The sequence below is a fragment of the Phacochoerus africanus genome, chromosome 2, assembly GCF_016906955.1.
Source record: "Phacochoerus africanus isolate WHEZ1 chromosome 2, ROS_Pafr_v1, whole genome shotgun sequence".
NCBI classification, from domain to species: Eukaryota; Metazoa; Chordata; class Mammalia; order Artiodactyla; family Suidae; genus Phacochoerus; species Phacochoerus africanus.
The window spans coordinates 191970823-191992689 of record NC_062545.1 but is presented as its reverse complement, the minus strand read 5'-3'; the positions used below and the strand labels follow the sequence as shown (position 1 = coordinate 191992689).

At 42.1% G+C, this 21867-nt stretch overlaps 1 protein-coding gene across 2 annotated transcripts; it reads left to right on the top strand.

The window, feature by feature from the left end:
• The first annotated feature begins 1878 nt into the window (after positions 1–1878).
• LOC125119900 (homeobox protein SIX4) lies at positions 1879–13948 on the top strand. Of its 2 annotated transcripts, XR_007133207.1 has the most exons (4): positions 1879–2788; positions 5531–6219; positions 9535–11941; positions 11991–13948. XR_007133207.1 is itself a non-coding variant. In XM_047767470.1 (3 exons), the coding sequence occupies exons 1-3, from the start codon at positions 1911–1913 to the stop codon at positions 10329–10331; spliced, it is 2364 nt and encodes a 787-aa protein (XP_047623426.1). In that variant the 5' UTR covers positions 1879–1910; the 3' UTR covers positions 10332–13948. The 2 variants fall into 2 exon arrangements, 1 of the variants encoding a protein (XP_047623426.1); XM_047767470.1 differs by having other exon boundaries at positions 9535–13948.
• Positions 13949–21867: the final 7919 nt, after the last annotated feature.

The following is a 21867-nucleotide window of genomic DNA, read 5'->3' as shown; positions in this document are numbered from 1 at the left end:
CTGTGGCTGTGGTGTAGGCTGGCAGCTGTAGCTCCGATTCGACCCCTATCCTGGTAATCTCCATATGCCAAGGGAGCGGCCCAAGAAATGGCAAAAAAGACAAAAAAATTTAAAAATAATAAAAAAAATAAAGAGTAAGTGGGAACTCTGTACTCTTTTTATGACTTTATTTTAAGTCAAAATTCTTCTAAAATAAAAAGCATATTTTTAAAAATTCAAAGTTATGAGTTTCAGATATTGCCCAGAAGTCTGATATTTAACTGGATATTCCCAATGGAGGAGAAACATGCGGTCTTTTCTATAAATTTTGAATCTACCAGAGATGTCAGTGCTGGCTTCATTAAGGTAGCACAAAAGTTAAATTCAAAACCAAATGATTTCTTGGTCATGGACCAGCAATGAAATTCAGCCTGTCCACAAAAAGAGAAAACTTCAGCAAGGTGATCATGATAGGAGGTGACCTAAACAGCTGCTTTATAATACGTTGAAGTAAGCATTTTTGGGTAACTGGGAAGCAGAAACAATACAAGTCCACATAGAATTAAAGATTAGAATGATATCATTAAGATGCTGCATTTTGAGAAAGAGTACCAGCACACAAACTCAACTGAACCATCTTAATCAGAGAAGCAGATACGGGTTCATCCTTTTTTGAGGTAAGATCTCATGCAAACCATGAAGCAAAGAGATATAACTGCATAAAGCATCAGACTCCACCCCCAAACCCTTCAGGGCAAACCAGAGGGCAGTCTCCCATCTGTTTATGCTGTAGAAATGGCTGCTGATCCTGCATTGAACTCCAAGACACCTGCACATAGAGATGGCTTCTACCAGGAATATCATCTCTAAAAAACAATTAATACACTTATACTGAAAGGGTTCATCTAGGAGATTTAAATTTCCATACTGTTACTACTATAATCTAAAGCTTAGACCTCTTCCACTCTGCTGACCCAGGATAAACTTATAGCTAAAAGTTCTATATGCTTAGTTGCATCACCAACTCAGTTGGGCGGCCAGCCCTCCAAGTGACTTAAACACATTTTTTTGAAGCCTTCTTGTTTTCATCTTCTTAGAGGGCTATTTATACCATTTTCAGTGTCCCACCCCCCAACCCCCGCTTTTGGAATTTTAATTTCCTGTAAATACTTCCCCATTAGAGCATTCCCTAGTGCCATTTTATTCTTGACCCTTTTCAATGCAAAATCCTTAATAAAGACATCAGAAAGGGGAGTGAAGGGCAGTAGAGAGATACCAGGAAAGCTTCTGAATTGTTCTCTGAAATTTTATCATCTAGATGCTGAGGGTGGTCTCTTTGTTAAGACTTTAGCATCCGCACCTTAATGCCCAACAATTCATATTCCCTCTGGAATCGTAGGGACTCTCTCTGAAAGAGTCTGTTGTCCAGTTTCCAGGCCCCATTAGGCATGTTCCCGCCCAGGAGCAGGGCCGGAAAAGAATGTCGGTGCCTCCCTTCAGGTATAGGTGCCTGGGGGTCAGGGGGAGAGGGGAAGGCAAGGGGTGGAGTGGGAGGCGGGTGATCGACAAGGATAGAAATGGTGTCTCCTCCTCCCTCTGAATGTGAAATAGCCAATGAGGTGGCGCGGTCGGGCCGGCCCGGCCGCCAGTGCCATATAGTATGCAGCAACCCGAGGAGTCACGTTGGGGGAACGGCAGAAAGCAGCTATCCTTTTACACTACTTTGCTCTAGCAGCTATCTTAATGGTGACTGCGTGGCCGGGGGGAAACCTGATCGGCCAGATCCAGCCGAAACCGGGAGGGAGGGAGTGGGCTTTCCGGAGGGGGGGAGGGGGGAGGGAGACGAAGAAGGAGGAGTGAGAGAGGGGGAAAGAAAGAGGAAAAGAGTGCGAGGGAGTGAGGGAGGGAGGAAAATAAACAACAAAAAAAAAATGTCCTCTTCCTCCCCCACCGGGCAGATTGCAAGTGCGGCGGATATCAAGCAGGAGAATGGGATGGAAAGCGCCTCGGAAGGGCAGGAGGCACCCCGAGAAGTGGCGGGGGGCGCGACGGCGGGGCTGAGCCCCCCGGCTCCAGCCCCCTTTCCCCTGGAGCCGGGGGACGCCGCGGCCGCCGCCGCCAGGGTGAGCGGAGAGCAAGGGGCAGTAGCGGCAGCGGCGGCGGCGGCTGGAGCAGCGGCCGATCAGGTACAACTCCACTCGGAACTTCTGGGTAGGCACCACCACGCCGTGGCCGCCGCCGCCGCTGCTGCGCAGACCCCACTGGCCTTCTCGCCAGACCATGTAGCCTGCGTGTGCGAGGCGCTGCAGCAGGGGGGCAACCTGGACCGCCTGGCCCGGTTCCTGTGGTCCCTGCCCCAGAGCGACCTGCTACGTGGCAACGAGAGCCTGCTGAAGGCGCGGGCGCTGGTGGCCTTCCACCAGGGCATCTACCCTGAGCTCTACAGCATCCTCGAGAGCCACAGCTTCGAATCGGCCAACCACCCGCTGCTGCAGCAGCTCTGGTACAAGGCGCGCTACACCGAGGCCGAGCGAGCCCGCGGCCGGCCGCTGGGCGCCGTGGACAAGTACCGGTTGCGCAGGAAATTCCCCCTGCCCCGCACCATTTGGGACGGCGAGGAGACGGTGTATTGTTTCAAGGAGAAGTCGCGCAACGCGCTCAAGGAGCTCTACAAGCAGAATCGCTACCCTTCGCCCGCCGAGAAGCGGCACCTGGCCAAGATCACTGGCCTCTCCCTCACCCAGGTCAGCAACTGGTTCAAGAACCGCCGGCAGCGCGATCGGAACCCCTCTGAGACCCAGTCCAAAAGGTGAGCGCCAACTTTCCTCCTCCTCCCCCTTCCTCTCCCCCACCCCCTTCCCAGCTTTCTTTTCCTCCAAGTGCTCGCAAACATGGCGCTTACCTTCCCCACCAGCTTGGTCCGGCTGCCCACCTCTCCCCGCCCCCTACCTCTCTCCCCGGCCGGGGGGAGGGGGGACAGCGGTAGCGAGGGGCGGGAGAACCTCACTCTTTACCCTCCCCCACCTCCCCCAAGAAGTTTCTCGTCGCCCGCCTAGGTCTCAATCCCCGCCCCCACCGCGGCTGGTCACTGCTGCCCGGTTTCCCACCCCCATCCCGCTGGCTTTGAAGTTGGCACTCTGTCCCCGGTTCTGGCCGGGCGAAGGGGCTTGTGTAGGCGCCGGAAAGGCAGCTCTCGCGGCCGCCGGCGGCCTACGGAGGTTGCCAGCGCCCGCCGGGGTCTGCACCTTCACTGGGTTACACCGGCCTGGCGCGCGCACGCGCTCCGGGACCCCTGGGGTTCAGCTGCCCGGAGCCTGCGCTGAAGATGACCGTGGCCGCTCTGAGGGAGGGGAAAGTTGGCGGGGGCTGGCGGCGCGGAAAGGGGTCTGGGGACGTCGAGGTTTTACATGACAGAGTTAATCATTCACCCTGCCCGCTATGGTTCCCTTCGCGGCCGCGGCAACTGTAGGGTGTTGGTGCGGCTGGGCTCTGCGGTGTTTTGAAACCTGATTCTGAACTCCTTAGTCTCGGATTTCAGCGCTGCTGGGGTGGTGGGGCTGGAGGGCTGCTTCCTCAGCCCCGAACACTCCGTGGCTCCCTCCTGGCGGGTGTAGTTGGGGGAGTGGGCGCAGACAAGCCATTGGCGGAAAACGGGAAAGGAGTGGGGGCGCTCTCCACTCCGCACCTCCTTGAGCGCCCACCCTGGCGGCTTGGAACTTTTTGACTGCCAGGTGTTTTTTTCCCCAACCGGTAGAAAATACCGGGCTTCCCACCTCTTTTGTGCGTCTTCCTGAGTCAGGCACCTAGTCTCTGTGTCTGTGTGTATTGTTGGGCAAAGTAAAGTAAGGAGAAGGTCGCCTAAAGGGATGGTGTCTCCAGCCCCGCGGGCATAGGAGAGAAAGAATCCAAAAGCAGCTCGAAGGTTCTGTAAAGGGAAGGAATCTGGGAGCCGGGGAGCCCGGCCGGGCGGGGAGAAGGCAATCACCTGGCGCATTCCAGAGCCCGGCGCGGGCCGCTCCTGCCATGCGCTCCTGCGAGGGCCGGAGCGACGGCTCCGGCGTTCCTCGCCCAAGGCAGGGAGGGAGGCTCTGTGCCCGAGCTGGGCTTCCAGGTAACCAAAGCAAGGCGCGCACTGCCACCTGCGTACACCCCCGCGCAGACTTGCGGAGAGACCCAGAGCAGACGCATTAGTAACTCCACGCCACCTGACCCGGCGCCTGCCTGAGACTGCGGGCCCTGTCGCGAACAGAATCCCCGGGGCAAGGGGTAGGGGGCGTGGGGCGCGGGCGCAGGCTGCAGCCTCCACTCCGCCGGCACGGCGGGTTCCCAGGGTCTGCCCCGCCACACTCTGCCAGCTTCGACCCCCGCCCCCCCCGCACACACTGCCCCGCCCCCGGCCCAGTTGCCTGGCTGAGGCCCCTCTCCGGATCTACCTCCCACCCGCACCCCCGGTGAGTCACCCTTGCAGACGGCGACGGCGGCTCAGCCTCAGCTCGTAAATCAAAGCGCTTTCTGCGCTCCTGGCCCCGAAGCCCAAAGCCCGGGTAATCCCCTCCCCTCTGCATGAAAGCGAACCGACTGCCGGGCACTGCAGGGATGTCGGATCCTCTGCTGGGCTAGGTCCCGCCGCGCTCCAAACTGCCTCTGCCCAACACCCCCCTTTTTTCCCCTCTCTCCCAAGCTCAGACCAAATGGGAAACCCCCACCAATACCCCGCCCCGGATTTGGTATTTCACCCCAAATTGGAAAGCTGAGGAACACAATCCTGTCTGGAACAGAACAGGGCTGAGGGTGCTGGGGAAGGGGCCTGATAGGTACAAGGCCACTGAGTGACCCACACCCTTTACCTCCCACCTCACCAGGACACTGGATGATGTTTGTTAAATAGGCCCCTATGGCTTCCTTTGGATTCAAAGGCGACTGCACATAACAGTTCTTGGGTTGAAAGTGCCTTTCCTACAACAAGGACAGCCACTTTGTTGAATGAGACATTTGTCAGTCTGGTGGAGTAGAAGTTTGGGAGCAGGTGAGAAAATGATTTCTTGTTAACTAACTGGCAAACAAAACTGAGTACTTCCCACCTCCTGCTCCTTTGGCAGTTTCATTTATCTCTGAAATCAGACTAATCTGGATTGGTTTGAGGGGAAGGGAAAGAGTTCCTAACCCAAAAAACTGACCACCTCTTCTGATACGTTTTTTCTATGGTATAGGTAGCAGCATAATTACCAGTAAGAAATAATTTCAATGCTATAAAAAAAGATACATACAATTTTCCTGAAAAGCCTGTTAGCTGAATTTACATCTTTCAGACCTCTGGATTTACCCTGAATTTATTAGTAGTAAAGATTATTGAGATATGAGAGTTCATCTTCCCAGAATCCCTGGTCAGAATCTGCTGAAAGGCATCATAGCCAAAACAAAAGATTTCCTGCTGTGCTTTCCTTAAATGCTGCCTTTCGTGGGGTTAGAGGCTGTTTTTCTAAACAAATGGCACTAGGTAGAATGTTGTGGCCCTGACTTTCTGAACATCTTAATCTCCTGCTCTATACAGTGAGTCAGATGGCAATCCTAGCACCGAAGATGAATCCAGCAAGGGTCATGAAGATTTGTCTCCTCATCCACTCTCTGGTTCATCCGATGGTGTTACCAACCTCAGCCTTTCCAGTCACATGGAGCCAGTCTATATGCAACAAATTGGAAATGCTAAAATATCTTTAAGCTCTTCTGGAGTTTTGTTGAACGGAAGTTTGGTACCTGCAAGTACTTCACCTGTCTTCCTTAATGGTAATTCTTTCATTCAGGGACCCAATGGAGTTATCCTTAATGGATTAAGTGTGGGAAATACACAGACAGTGTCATTGAATCCACCCAAAATGGCATCAAACATTGTGAGCAATGGTATATCCATGACTGACATACTGGGGTCTACCTCCCAGGATGTGAAGGAATTCAAAGTTCTCCAGAGTTCTTCGGCTAACTCAGCAGCCACCACCTCCTACAGCCCCAGTACTCCTATGTCATTTCCAGGGCTGATACCCAGCACTGAGGTGAAAAGAGAAGGTATTCAAACAGTGGCTTCCCAGGACGGAGGCTCTGTAGTGACTTTTACCACACCAGTGCAAATTAACCAGTATGGCATCGTCCAGATCCCCAATTCCGGAGCAAACAGCCAGTTCCTTAATGGGAGCATTGGATTCTCTCCACTGCAGCTGCCTCCTGTTTCAGTGGCAGCTTCACAAGGTAAAAGTCTCATTTGGCACCATAACGCATCAGTGAATGTTTTAGCCAGCTGCTGTAAATGACGCATTTGATGAGAGCTATAGATTGCTGTTACTGTTCAGGTACCTTACTGGCTGCCATAGCTACAGAATAGCTTTGGTTTATTTCTCCTTAACAATGTCCATGTAACATCTAGCTTGCTTGGTTCCAGGGCATCATGGGGGTGGGCTTTTATTTTCGCAACAACAGAATGGAAAAATACAGTTCACAATGAGTCCTGCCAGTTCTATAATTATAGAAATATGCTAAGTCAATTGGTGCTTACAAAACAACCCATTGCTTGACATTCTAAGATTAAAAATTAATATTATTACTGCTAAGAACACAAAATGAGTCAATCAGTTGGTAAGAATGTGTACAGTTCACCTAAGCATTATTTATTTGACCAAAAGATGTTTTATAAGAGCAAGCTAAAAAGACTGGATCATTTGTATTTGATTCATGTTCCTCCTGTAAGTAAGACTAATGGACCTAAACGAAAACAAGAGGAGTATGTGATTATTGCTCTGCATGTATACTCACCCCCTAAGAGTGTGGGTTTATTTATGGAGGCAACTGTAAGTATTATTTTATGTGTTTGTGACTTTACTAAAGCATCTACTAAAGAAAGCACTGATTGGAAATTTGGGAAACCTGAGGCTGCTGTGCCAGTTCTTCAATGACTTTAAGCAAATCTGGATGGCTCTGTGTCATTGTTTCTCTATAGAAACAGGAATAGTTAGTATGGCAATGGACATTGCAGAGGCCCTTGAATTCAGAAGTAGGAGATGTTAACACACATTTGCCTTCCTGGAAGCAAATCTGAAAATCCAAATTTTTACCAAAGCAAAATAAGTAGTTAAAGATCAGCTTCCTGTAAAATGTTCCCCCCCTCAAAAAAAAATAGGCTTATGCACAGCTCTTTTGTCTCCACAACTATGGTCCACTTCAGTTTATTTGAGGCATTAATGGAAAAAATGTTGTGGAGTAAATTCCATTCTGTACATTTGTTTCTTTTTAGGTAAAATGGTAGTATAATAAAACAACAGTCCTGCATCATGCTATTTATTTCTTCATTGTTCCAGGCTATGGAAAGGATTAACCTAAGTCACTATCCAACACAGGGCAAGCATAGGAAAACCACAGAGAAAGCCAAAGTGCTTAGTTTTATAATACTTTTTGTAGACCTAACCCTTATTCTCTCTTTAGGAAAGTCCAAATAGTAAATAATATTTTAAAGACAACAAATTTGAGCAAAAAGCCTAGTATGTACATTGAGGGAGGAGAAAAGCAGGAATATTTCTTTCACATAATTTTAAAAAATTATTACATACTACTATAGAAAATTATTACAAACTAATATCTAATTCCTAAAATGGGACATTTGATATGAATAAGACCAACATCCTCAGTTAAAATAGCTAAGATCAAATGACAGGTCTGTCAATCCTTAGACAGTCTGGGTGAGTTGAAGACATAAGTTTAAACATATGGGTCCAGGAAGCAAGATTCCCTTATAGTGATTGTCTGTTGCAGTTCTCAATAAAGCATTTGGGGATTCATCATTTCTCTAAACAGATTTCTGTAGTTGAAATTTATATATGAAAGCAGAATATCTACAACTTTTACCCACTTTATAACCTGAGAAAATGGGTTTTTTAGACATCATTATAAAATTATATTTTGTACCTATATAATATCTCAAGTGGGTTTTTTTAACTGATTTTGAAATTATTGTTCAATTTATAATTGCAGCTATACTTAAATATCAGGTTTTAGTTCATATCCTTTCTCCCTTTATTTATGTATAATATCTGCCTATTGAGAAATATTATTTTATTTATATTCAATAGCAGTTTGGGAAAATGTCACATCTATTTTATTATATATGACCCTATCAAAAATAATGAATCATTATTGTTCACATACACAGTGGCAAACAAAACTTCACAAACACACATAAAAAAGCAAACATCTATTTCTGATGTCTTTTGCTACAGTTTAGCAGCCAACAATAATTTTAAAGCCGTTTTCATTTGTTTGGCCTGGAACAAAGATTTATGTCAGGGAAGAGCTCAAACATACATAGAAATGTTTTTCTTAAGTTCAAATAAAGTGTTTTCATTTTTTGGTTGTTTAAAGACATTCCTTTGCATTCAGTGTGCTTAAAATGTTTGGAAAACAAACAGCCCTGTGACATTTATTTATCAATAGAAATGGCCTTATAATCACAATTATTCTAATAATTCAAGGAGGGAAATGTTTTAGCTGAATTACCTTTAACATTGGGCTGATTTCTCAAAGTAATGAAGTTTACTGAATATCTAACTCAAAATCAAGGTAAACAGCCCATTTGAATTGTTTTGTCATAAAACTCTACCATGTCTACCTTTGCTTTAATGGCAAGGTGATTGCCATTATTTCACTATGCCTAGGTAAAGACTCAGGAGGAAAGGGGTTTTATTTGATGGTAGGAGTTGGGGGAGGGTCTGATTCATCCACATTGTCTGAGTTAGTTGATTTGAACATTTTCTCAGCTTCTAGTTACAATTCTTTTTCTGTTCTCTGTAGAACGTTATAGTCAGAGCCTCAAAAGATACAAACCTTTAAGAGAAGCATTAGCTCTAGTTCTTTATGTTAACTAGTAAAAGCACATTTCATTATTGTCATTTCTTCCTATCACTACAACACTGAAAATTCAGAACTAGCACAAACAAAAGAAGAAAAAAAAACCTATTGAATGTTTTGTTGATTTGACATTACTTTATGGTTAGTTTGGTGAAAGTTTGCAACTTGCCTGTACAGGTTTACATGGTTAACTTTAAGCCCCAGGACAACTCATTTTATGTGGTATTTTTTTTTACATTGCCATTTATGTTTTATGTCAGTTACTAAGCTTGTCCTGAACAAAAGTATTTTATTTTGCATTTGTGTTTTCTAATTCTAATTGGCAGAGCTAGCAATAACTATCGACTAATGGAAAAATATCAAAGTCTTAGTAGTAATGAACCAGAGACTTGACTGAAATTAAAACTTGGAAAAGATTTTTGTTTCCATACTTAATTTCTAAACCAGTAGTCCTGGCTCCCACTTCACCACTAGAATTTCTCAGGGAGTTAAAAATACACCTGTTCTGGGACTTCTGAGTCAGATTCTCAGGAGCAGAGTCTAGGAATCTGTAATTTTAAGTGCTTGAGGTGATTCTACTGAACCTGAGAAAAATCACGTGTTTAAAAAAGTAACCTTGTTTCTTTCCTTATGAGTTCCATAGTGATAATCTGCACTTTATTTTTTTAGGTAATATTTCAATAAATTCAAGCACTTCAGATGGGAGCACATTTACAAGTGAGTCCGCCACAGTCCAGCAAGGAAAGGTTTTCTTGAGCTCGATTGCTCCCAGTGCAGTGGTATATACTGTTCCTAATTCAGGCCAGACTATAGGATCTGTTAAACAGGAGGGCTTGGAGAGGAGCCTGGTCTTTTCTCAGTTGATGCCTGTCAGTCAGAATGCACAAGTGAATGCAAACCTGTCTTCTGAAAGCATCTCGGGGAGTGGCCTCCACCCACTGTCTTCCTCATTAGTTAATGTGTCCCCAACTCACAATTTTTCCCTGACTCCCCCCACGCTACTAAATCCAACAGAGCTAAACCCTGACATTGCTGATGGCCAGCCAATGTCTGCACCTGTGGCGAGCAAATCTACTGTGACATCTGTCAGCAACACCAACTATGCAACTCTTCAGAACTGCTCCCTTATTACTGGTCAAGATCTATTATCAGTCCCCATGACCCAGGCTGCCCTTGGGGAAATAGTTCCCACAGCTGAAGACCAGGTGGGTCACCCCTCCCCCACAGTACACCAGGATTTTGGCAGAGAACATCATTTGGTTATGCAATCAGTAGCTAGCATAAAAGAGAATTTCTTAACAAATTCTGAGAGCAAAGCAACAAGCAACTTAATGATGCTGGACTCCAAATCCAAGTATGTCCTAGAGGGCATGGTTGAGACTGTCTGTGAAGACCTGGAAACAGACAAAAAAGAGCTTGCCAAGCTCCAGACTGTCCAATTGGATGAAGATATGCAAGACTTGTGAACCTAATTTCTTTCTCGCCCCTCCCCATCAGCAGGCAAATATTTTCATGAAGACCTAAGGACAAGCATTTTCCCATTTAAAGGGAAACACTAGTTTTGCAAGTAAATGCATTCGAGACCCTTTGGATTGATCTGCATGAAGATCACAGTTAAATATGCAGCAGTAGAACTGCATTACTGCAGCCCTTTCCACATACATTCTCTTTTAAATAGATGGAGACAGAGGAGCAAGATAAAATACATCAAGAAGTAAAAGTGTATCATTTGGTTGACTTAATATAATTCTAAGGTCAAATGGAACTTGACAAATAGTTTTTTAAATTAAAAATGCATACACTTAAGGTAGAAGATTAAATATCGCTACAGAGCATTAGAAACAATGTAATTCTTTTTGTTTACTTTTACTCCATGGGCATTGGTAAGGCTAAGAAGTATAAGTGGTACTCCACACTATTTTAAGGGTATATTTTTGAATATATACATTTCTGTTTTTCAGCTTTTTTTGTAATAGTCCTGGTTCGTCTCTACATTTCCAAATGTGATTGTTGGTAGTTCAGTGTGGCTGAGCAAATTCGGAACTCCACTAAAAACTCTGAAACTTCAGTATGAGTGTAAATATATTAGTCTTATAAGCAAGGATTTGAGTAATTACAGTGAATTTTATTTATGCTGTATATGTTTCTCTTATACTTCAGACACTATGAACTGAAAAGAAAAATGTTTTCGTACTGTTTAATTTATTTTTATTGTTTGAACAGGAAGTGAACAGTTGTTTCCAACAAAGTTTTACTTTTTTGTAGAATTTTAAAAGTAATGATTTTTATCAGGAGTCTATTAAGGTCAATATTAATAACACTGAAACAGGAAATCTAACTCCCAATATTGGAATTTTGGTACTTTTTTTTTCACATACTTGTTCTTTATTTAGCAACTCTGATTCATTTAAATATATCTTCTATAGAATTCTATGTGCCTTTTTACCTTGTGGCCTTTTTATTATTCTTACTAAGGTACAGAAGTGTCAGCAGAAGCACTGATGACTCTTTTCTACTATCCAACAGGGTTAATTTCACCACAGAATTGCTTTAAATCTGAATAACTTAAGTTTCACTTATATTACTGTAGTTAATGTTTATGATGCAAATGGTTGAACAACTAATTATTGTTAATACTTTTCATTACAATGAAAGTAACAGTTTTAGACTACCATGTAAAACCAATTCTAGAGGCTATGAAGACAACCATTTTAAAGCAAAGAAAGAAAAGTACATTCTATCCAGCAGAATTCTGTCCTCTTGAAATTATTTTTAAATATTTTGAATCAGTTATTACATTATGACATGACTGTTTGCACTATATTATCATGTCTTCTTTAAAAGTAAATCTTTTGGGGTTTCTGTAAGAAGTTTATTTGATAATGTTGTGAGTTGTGGTTACAGTTTTTATCAGGACTCTGACCATAGATGTAATAATGCAAATACATTTGTGTAGTAAAGTCTCTGGTCTCTGAAAAGCAGGAAAAGTGAGAAAATGTTCCCTTCAGAGATGAATGAAAGTTGAACATGCAGATGTCACAACATCTTGCTTTCTTTAAGATGGGGTCCACTTTAGGTCTTTACATGCCCATCAGCCCAGCATGTTGAACAAGGGTCCACTCTAGGTCTTTACATGCCCATCAGCCCAGCATGTTGAACAAGGGCTATAGAGGTAACTTTTGTTGTCATTACAAATGGAACTTGCAGGCATAGATGAAGAGTCCTATGAAGAATTCCTCTCCCATAATTTTGATATGAACTTAGATTCCCCCCCCCTTTTTTTTAATGGAACTGGTAAATGTTCCTGAACTGCTGAAACTACGTGGTTTTTGTTTGGTTTTGTTTTAAAACATCAGGTTTTTAGAGTTCTCTTACACTCCATCACTCCTTATACAGCTTGTGTGTTTCTTTGGGTGTGTGCTGATGATGTTACTGAGATTATTTACATGGTTCTATAGTGTAATTGACATGAAAATAATATTATCCACTGATTGCTGCAGATATCAAGAGTTTGCTAATTATTTCAAAATACTACCCATCCAATAAGAAAGATGGGAATGTTTGGAAAGTTATATATGCTATATATAACAGGAAAAGTTTTATATGTCTTCCAAAATATAAGCTTCTCTTTTATTCATGGTTCTTCCTCTTTTCTTCCTTAAGAAAAAAAAAGATAGCACAAAACTTAAGACTTACCTAGGAAACTATTCATACTCCAGTATGATGTAATTATACCCCTACAATTACTCCAGGTAGCTACACAATATACCAGGTAAGAGTCAATGCACATTATAAAGAACTTATTGTTCTTTTCTATTCTTTCAGTGAAATAGGGCCAGTTGGTATGTAGCCCACATATATGTGAATGAAATAAAATAAACCCCATGATCTCCTTGCACAGAATTGCCTTTTCTTGTTTGTTTGTTTTCCTGGAAGTACCAAGGGCCAGACTCAGAACCCTTGGAGTTCATGTAGCAGAATTTCTCTCTTACATAAACCAATGCTTGAAGATGCTGCAAATGATCCTCTAATGACCCCCAAGGAGGAATCAGAATAGGGGTTAATAACTCTCCCTACAAACCCCAACCCCTGCTGCTGGCTGTGGAATTATTGGTTTGAGCCTACCTATGCACTCTATCAGCCAGAATTTGGCATTTAGCGCTTAGTTACACCCAGGAAAGGACCGTCTATTTAAGGAGAAGGTGCATTTGTTCCTTAAACAAGCAAGAAAATCTGTGTTGTACTGCTTTATAGCTCACGTGTATTCATAGTAATGTAAAGACTGAATTGTACACAGGTTTCAGTGCCTTTCTTGTGTTATGAAAGGCAGGTAGATGTTATAGCCATAGATAAAATTCATAGATGAATTGCACACTGACCTTAAATCTCCCTATATGTGCCCTTGTGTCTTGCATGTTAAAAGCTGGATTATTGGGCAGATGTTGCAGCCTGCCCTACTACATGTTAGACAATTGTGCATTAGTACATAACCAGAAGTTCTTCGCTCTTTAAAATGTTTTTGACAGATCATCTCATCATAAAAATATAAATAATTCAGAAAAACTGTAGGGAAAAGAATTATGTTTCACGAAAGATGTTTCAAAGTCTTCCTAGAACTTAGATAGAGCCTAATGGTTATTTTGTATCTAACTGATACATTTCATGTTAATTTCTTATTACCACCATACATTTTATTAAGCAAAATTATATAGCATGTGACTTGGCTTTCAGGGTTCTCAAAACATTTTTACTCTTTTGTTGCATGTACTGTATGTTTAGAGACAACCAGTTATATACTCAGTATGGTTTTACTGTGCCTTACACAAAGAGAAAAACTATACAGAATGTATATTATGGGGTGGGGTAACAGAGTCTTTACTGCACTGTTAGGTGATGGCACACGGAGCATGTCCCAGAACATTTCTGTGCTTAAATTACCCAACCAAAGAGATCTAAAGTATGTATGTTGTACTGTAATAGGGGTTTATGCCTGGACATTTAAGTGTTTTATTTGTTTTCTGAAATGATGTGAACTTATTTTTCTAAACACTATGCTAAATAAACTTTATATTTATACATACTGTATGTCGGAAAAGTTATTTTTCTCCGGGAAAGCAGAGAAGAGTAAGGAAAAGAAAAAAATCTACAAACATTTCGTAAACTGACAAATAGAAGGATAAGAGCAGTCATTTGGGGAAAATAATCTCTATTGGTCTTTGTACAAAATTACATAACTCAATTGTACTGCATACTCAGAGACAAATGATTAGATTTCATCCTCAATGAAGGAAAGTAATGTGTCTTATTCATTTGGATGTCACCACATCTGAACCTTATACTCTATATAAAGTTTAATGGAGTTAAACTGAAAGTTCCAAGATCCATCTCCAACCTTTGAAAGATCTCAATATAAACCATCTTTAAAGCACTTCCATGGATTTCCTGTTGTAATGAATCCATGAGGACTCGGGTTCGATCTCTGGCCTTGCTCAGTGGGTTAAGGATCTGGCGTTGCCATGAGCTGTGATGTAGGCCACTGACACATCTTGGATCTGGCATCACTATGGCTGTGGTGTAAGCCAGTAGCTGCAGCTCTGATTCAATCCCTAGCCTGGGAACTTCCATATGCCACAGATGTTGCCCTAAAGAGACAAAAAATAACAAAGAACTTCCATTAGCTAAAGCCTGGCTACGCCCCAGTTGGGTCCACTAGTCATCTGGCATAAAGCTACGAAGATAACTGCATTACTGAGTGTGTAGAAGACTCAGCCTTGGTACAGTTTGCTCCTCATTTTAAAAGTACATGACATTTTATTTTATGTGCTTCCCACACTAAAATGAAAAGGAGACTAGGTAATAAAGTAGAGTTGGATCAACTATATAATTCTATTACAAAACTAGTTAAAGTCATCAAATTAATTTCATGTTATTATGTCTAGACTTTTTTATATTAAGTTCATTTATTTAGCAATTTTCTATGTAGTTAAACCAGTTGAAGTGAATAGTATATCCGTAGGTGGGATTATATTTCATAATAACCAGACAAACATTTTAAAACATTTGCCAAGGTCACTGATCTACTTAAAACATTTTAGTAGCTCCTTGGAAACTAGCAAATTAAAACCTCTCAATGGGAATGCAAGACCTTCAGCAATACAATTCTATCCCACTTTTCTAATTTCCCTTAAAAACAATGTGTGGAAATTTACCTTTGTTCATCACAATTTCCAATACAGTAGATAGTAAATAAAATACATTCCGATAATGGTCAATGCTACAAAGTCAATGACAGGGTGATGGGACCGAGAATGGGGCATGGGTAGAGGTGGGAACATATATTAGACTAGTCAAGGAAGATGTGTGAGGAAGTAACATTTCAGAAGAGAGATTTGAACTGTAAGAGGGAACCAGCCTGCAAGACCTAGAACAGAGCATTCCAGACATGAGAAGCAGCAAGTACAAAGGCCTTGAGAGAGGAGCTCAGTGGCTGGATAACAATGTTATTCACTCAGGAGTCATGTGACAGGAGATGTGAACCAGATCACAGGTAGAGCTTTATTGGTCTGTGCCAAGTAGTTTGATTCTGAGAAGCAAGGAATGATATAATGAGATTTCCACTTAAAAATATCACCAGCCTACTCTTTGGAGAACATTGTACAAGGCAAGAGGGAGGGCAGGAATTAGGAAAGTATGTCATATTGTCCTAAGCTGTTGGACAGGTAATATGTGAGGAGCTCTTGAAGTGTGTATGGCAGCTTGTCTGCAAAGGTCTCCAGAATTTTGTACTTTCTAAACCTGTCTATGCTGCTTCTTGCTTTTAGCCAAAGCTGCCAGCTTCCTGCTATGATTGTCCCAGCCTGACCCTGTGCCCTGAACTTCAGTCTGGTAGATCCAGTTCCCTAATGGATATTTTCAGAATCTCCTAGTCTAGTCACCTATGACTCTATATATGAAAATGCAAACTATTAACTTCCCCACAACCCTATTCCCCACTCTGTGTTCCTAATTCATCCATTGGCCAAATATAAAATCTGAGATTCACTCTGGAGTCTTCTGGGTTTTTTTCTTTCTACCTCCTACATCAGATCACTGCATCTATCCATGTCTGCTCTCTTACTGTCTCTTGAATCAGTTCCTTCCCCTCCATTTCTAGGGTTACTGCTATGGCGTAGGCACTTAACTATTTCTTGACTGAATTATTGAGACCTCTTCCTACTTGGTACCCAGGGCCTGGTCCTCATTCTAAGCTACATTACAACTATATTTTCAGATTGGAGTTTCCTTGTGGTGCAGTGGGTTAAGGAACTGGCATTGTCAGTGCTGTGGCTCGTGTGGCCTCTGTGGCTCGGATTTGATCCCTGGCCCAGGAACTTCCACATACCTCTCACATGGCCAAAAATAAAAATAACAAAATAATTTTAAAAAATGTATTCAGACAGAGCTTTCAGAATTCAAGACTTAGCCCAGCCTCACATTTCAATTAAGAACCTTCAATGGCTCCCCTTTGTTTATGAAATACCACTTTAATTCCTTAAACTACAAATCCTCCAAGACCCAGGCCCTACCTCTCTGTGTAGCTACATGAATCTGTTCCCCAATGAGACGAGGATCTTTCTTACCTACTCAATCTCCAAGACTCGCCAGATATCGCATATTCCAGAAAGCTCTGCCTCACCCTCAAAAACAGAACAGTGCATGGCTCATCCTGTGATCAGACAGGAATGTATACCTTTCATACTGTTACTTATCACATCACTGTAATTACGTGTTTGCCTCTCAACACTTTCATCTTTATTTCTCTGGCATTTAGGGTAGCAAAGCATAGTAGGCACTTAAAGATTGTCAAATAAATAGTGACTCCGGCAGTCACTGATCCCTTTAAATCATTTCACTTTCTTGGATTAGGGAAACTTATGGCTAAACTGGTTATTTAAAGTATTATCCCTATTTGAAGTACAAAAATAAATCAATACATCTTGGGGTAGGGCCTGAGAGTTATCCTTCGAATATTTTAGCATTAGTGGATGGTCTTTATGGTAATCATTTTCCTTATTGCTCCAAGGATTTTTCCACTTACTTCCAAATAGAGGCTGGATTCCAGATGATAGAGGCTTGCTAAAATTGCTGGAGGTTTCTAATTAGGAGGTTAACAAAACTTTTATCTTTTTTTTTTTTTTTTTTTTACTTTTTAGGGCAGCACCCACGGCATATGGAGTTTCCCAGGCTAGGGGTTTAATCAGAGCTGAAGCTGGTGGCCTACACCACAGCCACAGTAATGCAGGATCCAAGCCCTGTCTGTGACTTACGCCACAGTTCACAGCAACGCTGGATCCTTAACCCATTGAGTGAGGCCAGGGAAGGAACACACATTCTCATGGTTACTAGTCGGATTTGTTTCCGCTGTACCATAACGTAAACTCCAGAGGCTGGCTAAAGTTTGACAGATAAGTGGGAGCATTAGCAAAAATGTACTCACTAAGCCTTTTTAGAGCAATTTCAAAATAGTGGTAATGTGCGGAAAAGCTATTTATGCTTGTATATGAATATACTTTCTAAAAATATTCTCTCTGTAGATATATTCCTATTATTTGAACTGAACACATGTCTAAAGAGTCTATGAGGAATAGTAAATGGAATGTAGTGTCTAGGCATCAGGAAATTTGGACTCTAATTAGCCTTTAGATTTGGGAAATCAACTCACCTCTCTGGGATTTTTTTCTTGTTGAAATGGGTGTATTGTATATCATTATATTTGAGATCCATGTGGTTACAAAAAAAGGGGGGGTTAATAAAATGCACTCCCTCCTCCCTGCACTATAGGTTAAGAAGAGAAAATCAATTAGAGAGTGAAAGTGCACCGTGACCTACCAAGGGCTACAAATGTAAGATAAAATAATTGGTGTTGAATCAACAACCTGTGACCTCCTAGGACTATTTAGGGGTGTAGAGCTAGTGAGGCAGGTCTGGTTTTGTACTTCTCCACTTTCTTCACCTGTACCTACTTTGCTCCCTTTTGGATCTGCCCTTCCCTCAGGTATTGTCCTATGTCCCCAAGTGCCTTAAGTGATAATCCTGTGTGGGTGGTTAACAGTTTAAAGTATGACAATCCCAACCCTCCATCCCTGGGGAATTTGCACTTTAAGGAAGCCTTTTAAAGGCACACACACACACACACACACACCCAAGCTATAATCATGGAAGATAAGTTGCAGATTAATAAAACTGAACAAGGTGTTCCCTATTTCAAAACACAGCAGGTGTGTGTGTTTGGGGAATAGGGAGAGAGGATGGATGAGAGGAGGAAAGAAAGAATGTCCCCTTTTTCTTTTTTCTTTTTAGACCCACACTCCTCAGAATATGGACGTTCCCAGGCTAGGGGTTTAATTGGGGCTGCAGCTGCCGGCCTACACCATAGCCACAGTAATACAGGATCCAGGATCTGAGCCTCATCTGTGACTTACACCACAGCTCATGTCAACACCAGATCCTTAACTCACTGAGTGGGGCCAGGTGTGGAACCCGCAACCTCATGGATACTAGTCAGGTTTGTTACCGTTACCAATAAGCCACAAGGGGAACTCCCACACTCTTTCCTTTCTATGTGTGCTCCACTTCCCTACTGGGTATCAAGGACCAGACAGTGGAATCTGAGCTGTTGTTCCCTCTGAAAACAATTAAGTGTATTTTCCCCCCCCACATCTTACCCAGAACTGGGTGATTTCCTTCAAGAGGAGTCCTTTGTTGAAAAGTCATTAGCTATAATGAAACCATAAAAATTAGCCATAGAGAAACAAGAACTGTTCTGTGTTTTGTTTTGTTTGCTTTTTAAGCTGTGTGTGACATAGGCGATGTGCCAAAGAGAAACCCAAAATATACATTTGGTTAAAATTAGGGAATATAGACAAATTTGTGCTCTTGTTTATTTATTTAATAAGTACATTCTTACTGTGTTCTTTAACAGATGGATGACCTTGAATATCTTAGTCTAAATGTATTACTCATTGCTTAGCAAATGCATTTTATTAGCACTTAGTGGGAATGAAGATGGATTAAATTCTGTCCCTGCATGAATAATCATCAGAGATCTTAAAAGAGATCAAGGATCCTATCCCAATCATCCCAGGTAGATTTTCCAAAATATCTCCAATGAACACACGCCAGTTCTAAGAATACATACAATCTCACTTAGTAAAAGTCCCTTACTTCTAGTCTCATTATACAGTCATATTCATATCTTCACATGCAGCTGTCTTCCCAAGAACGAGTTCAGATTTTTTTCTCAGGTAGCAAATTGATAGTGTATGACCCTAAGCTCACAGTATGAGTCAAGCTATATTAAAACAGAATTTGTGTTTTCTCCAGCAAGAATAAATTAGGTTAAAATTGCCTTCCGTTATTTTATTGTTATTATTTGTAAGTAATATTCATGTACTACACTGCAATATTTTGTATATATATTAGTTAAATTCACAAAGTAAAAAGTATACAAGTATAGAAAGACGAGTAAGTTGTTATTGTTTCCCTTCCCCAAGGAATCTTCTCGGATATACCTTGGGGGAAATGTGCATAGCCAAGTTTCCAAGTACCATTTGTTGAAGAGCCCGTCCTTTTCTCATTGCACAAAGCTTAGTCTTTTAACCACTATACACACACACACACACACACACACATATGTATATGTGTATATATATACATATATGTGTATGCACACCTTGTTTTCTTGCTCTTTGCTTTATTGTCCTTCACATATACTGCATTTTTTTTACAAATGCAGGTTTGTGTGCATTTGTAAAAAAAATGCACAAGATTTATGGCAACCCTGTGTTGTCAGATGATGATTAGCATTTTTTAGCAACAACGTATTTTAATTAAGATACATATGATTAAGCATAATGCTATTGATACTTAGACACGGTATAGTATACATACAACTTTTATATGCATTGGAAAACTAAACCTTCATGTGACCCACTTCAGTGTAATATTCACTTTGTTGCAGTATTCTGGAACTGAACCCACAATATCGCTGCAGTATATATGTAGCATATATATACATATATATGATTTCTATATAATCATGTATATATGATTTATTATAAGGAGTTGGATCACTCAGTTATGAAGGTTGGAAAGTCCCAAGATTGTCAGGGTGATTCAGCAAGCTGGAGAACAAGTGGAGCCAATGGTTTATTTCCAATCCAAGTCCAGAGGCCTGAGAACCAGAAGAGCTGATAGTATAGTTTCAGTCTGAAGGCCAGTGGGCTTGGGATCCAGGGAGAGTCAGTGTTTCAGTCTGAGTTCAGAGGCAAGAAAATAAAGCAAATGCTCCAGTTCAAAATCCACCAGGGAAGACTAATTTTCTCCTACCCAGGGGAAGGTTGGCCTTTGTGTTCTTAATGTTCAAAGAAATATCTGCACATCTCATGGCCCAGTCGAGTTAACATCTGAAATTAACCATCGCACACTGCCACTTATTAGTTGAGTGGCCTGGGGCAGATTACTCCATCTTCTTATGCATCAATATTTTTATCTGTAAACTGGGAATAAGAATAATATTTATCTTACAGACTTTTTGTGAAAATTATACAAAATCATGCATGCAAAGCACTTGCAAAGCACATAATAACTGTTACTTATTACTGTTAACATTTTAACTTATTGCATAGATTCCATTGATTGGCTAGATTACAATTTATTCAACTGATTCTCTACTATTAAATTTCAGGGAGTTCCTGTCGTGGCGCAATGGTTAACGAATCCAACTAGGAACCATGAGGTTGCGGGTTCGGTCCCTGCCCTTGCTCAGTGGCGTTGCCGTGAGCTGTGGTGTAGGTTGCAGACACAGCTTGGATCCCATGTTGCTGTGGCTCTGGTGTAGGCCTGTGGCTACAGCTCCGATTGGACCCCTAGCCTGGGAACCTCCATGTGCCGCAGGAGCAGCCCTAGAAAAGGCAAAAAGACAAAAAATAAAAATAAAAAATAAAATTAAAAATAAATAAATTTCAGGAGTTCCTACTGTGGTGTGATGGGATCAGCGGTGTCTTGGGAGCACTGGGATTCAGGTTCAATCCCTGGCCTGGCACAGTGGGTTAAGGATCTGTCATTGCCACAGCTGTGGCTTGGGTCACAACTGCATCTCAGACCTGATCCCTGGCCCCAGAACCCCATATGCCATGGGTCAGCCAAAAAAGAAAAGAAAATCAGTTGTTTCTTGTTTTGATATTTATTTCTAGTATTTTTATTATTAAGAAATACCTTCAGGAGTTCCCATCATGGCACAGTGGTTAACGAAGCCAACTAGGAACCATGAGGTTGCGGGTTCGATCCGGCGTTGCCATGAGCTATGGTGTGGGTCGCAGACGCGGCTCGGATCCCACATTGCTGAGCTCTGGTGTAGGCTGGTGGCTACAGCTCCGATTAGACCCCTAGCCTGGGAACCTCCATATGCCAAGGGAGCGGCTCAAGAAAAGGCAAAAAGACAAAAAAAAAGAAAAGAAAAGAAAAGAAAAGAAATACCTTCAAGAATATCTTGGTAGGTGTATCTTTCGGCATATCCATAATTACTTATTTAAGATTAATCCCTATAGAAGTTCACTGTGGCTTAATAGGTTAAGGATCCAGTGTTCTCACTGCTGTGGTGCGGGTTTGATACCTGACCCAGGAAATTCTGCATGCCATGGGTATGGCTTAAAAAAAAAACAAAAACGATTAACCCTTATAGTCATTTCACTTATAAGTGAAATCACGCAGTTCAGCAGATAACCAAAGCTTTCAACATATATATATATATATATATATATATATATATATATATATACCCATAAGCTTTGCCATTTGACTTTGCAGCATCTTGTTCTTGAAGATTGTATTTCTCTGCTTCACTGACGTTGACCTTGGCTGTGTGACTTGCTTTGGCCAATGGACTGTGAGCAGATATAACATCAGCCAAAGGTTTTAAATGTGCTTGTGTGGGTTGACTTGCTGCCTTAGAGATTTCACCCT

Bases quoted from the DNA above. Each gene is read 5' to 3' on its own strand.
- LOC125119900 (XM_047767470.1), top strand. From the start codon at position 1,911: ATGTCCTCTTCCTCCCCCACCGGGCAGATTGCAAGTGCGGCGGATATC. The intron at 2,789-5,530 runs GTGAGCGCCAAC...TGCTCTATACAG, and splicing joins TCTGAGACCCAGTCCAAAAG to TGAGTCAGATGGCAATCCTA. The intron at 6,220-9,534 runs GTAAAAGTCTCA...TTATTTTTTTAG, and splicing joins TTCAGTGGCAGCTTCACAAG to GTAATATTTCAATAAATTCA.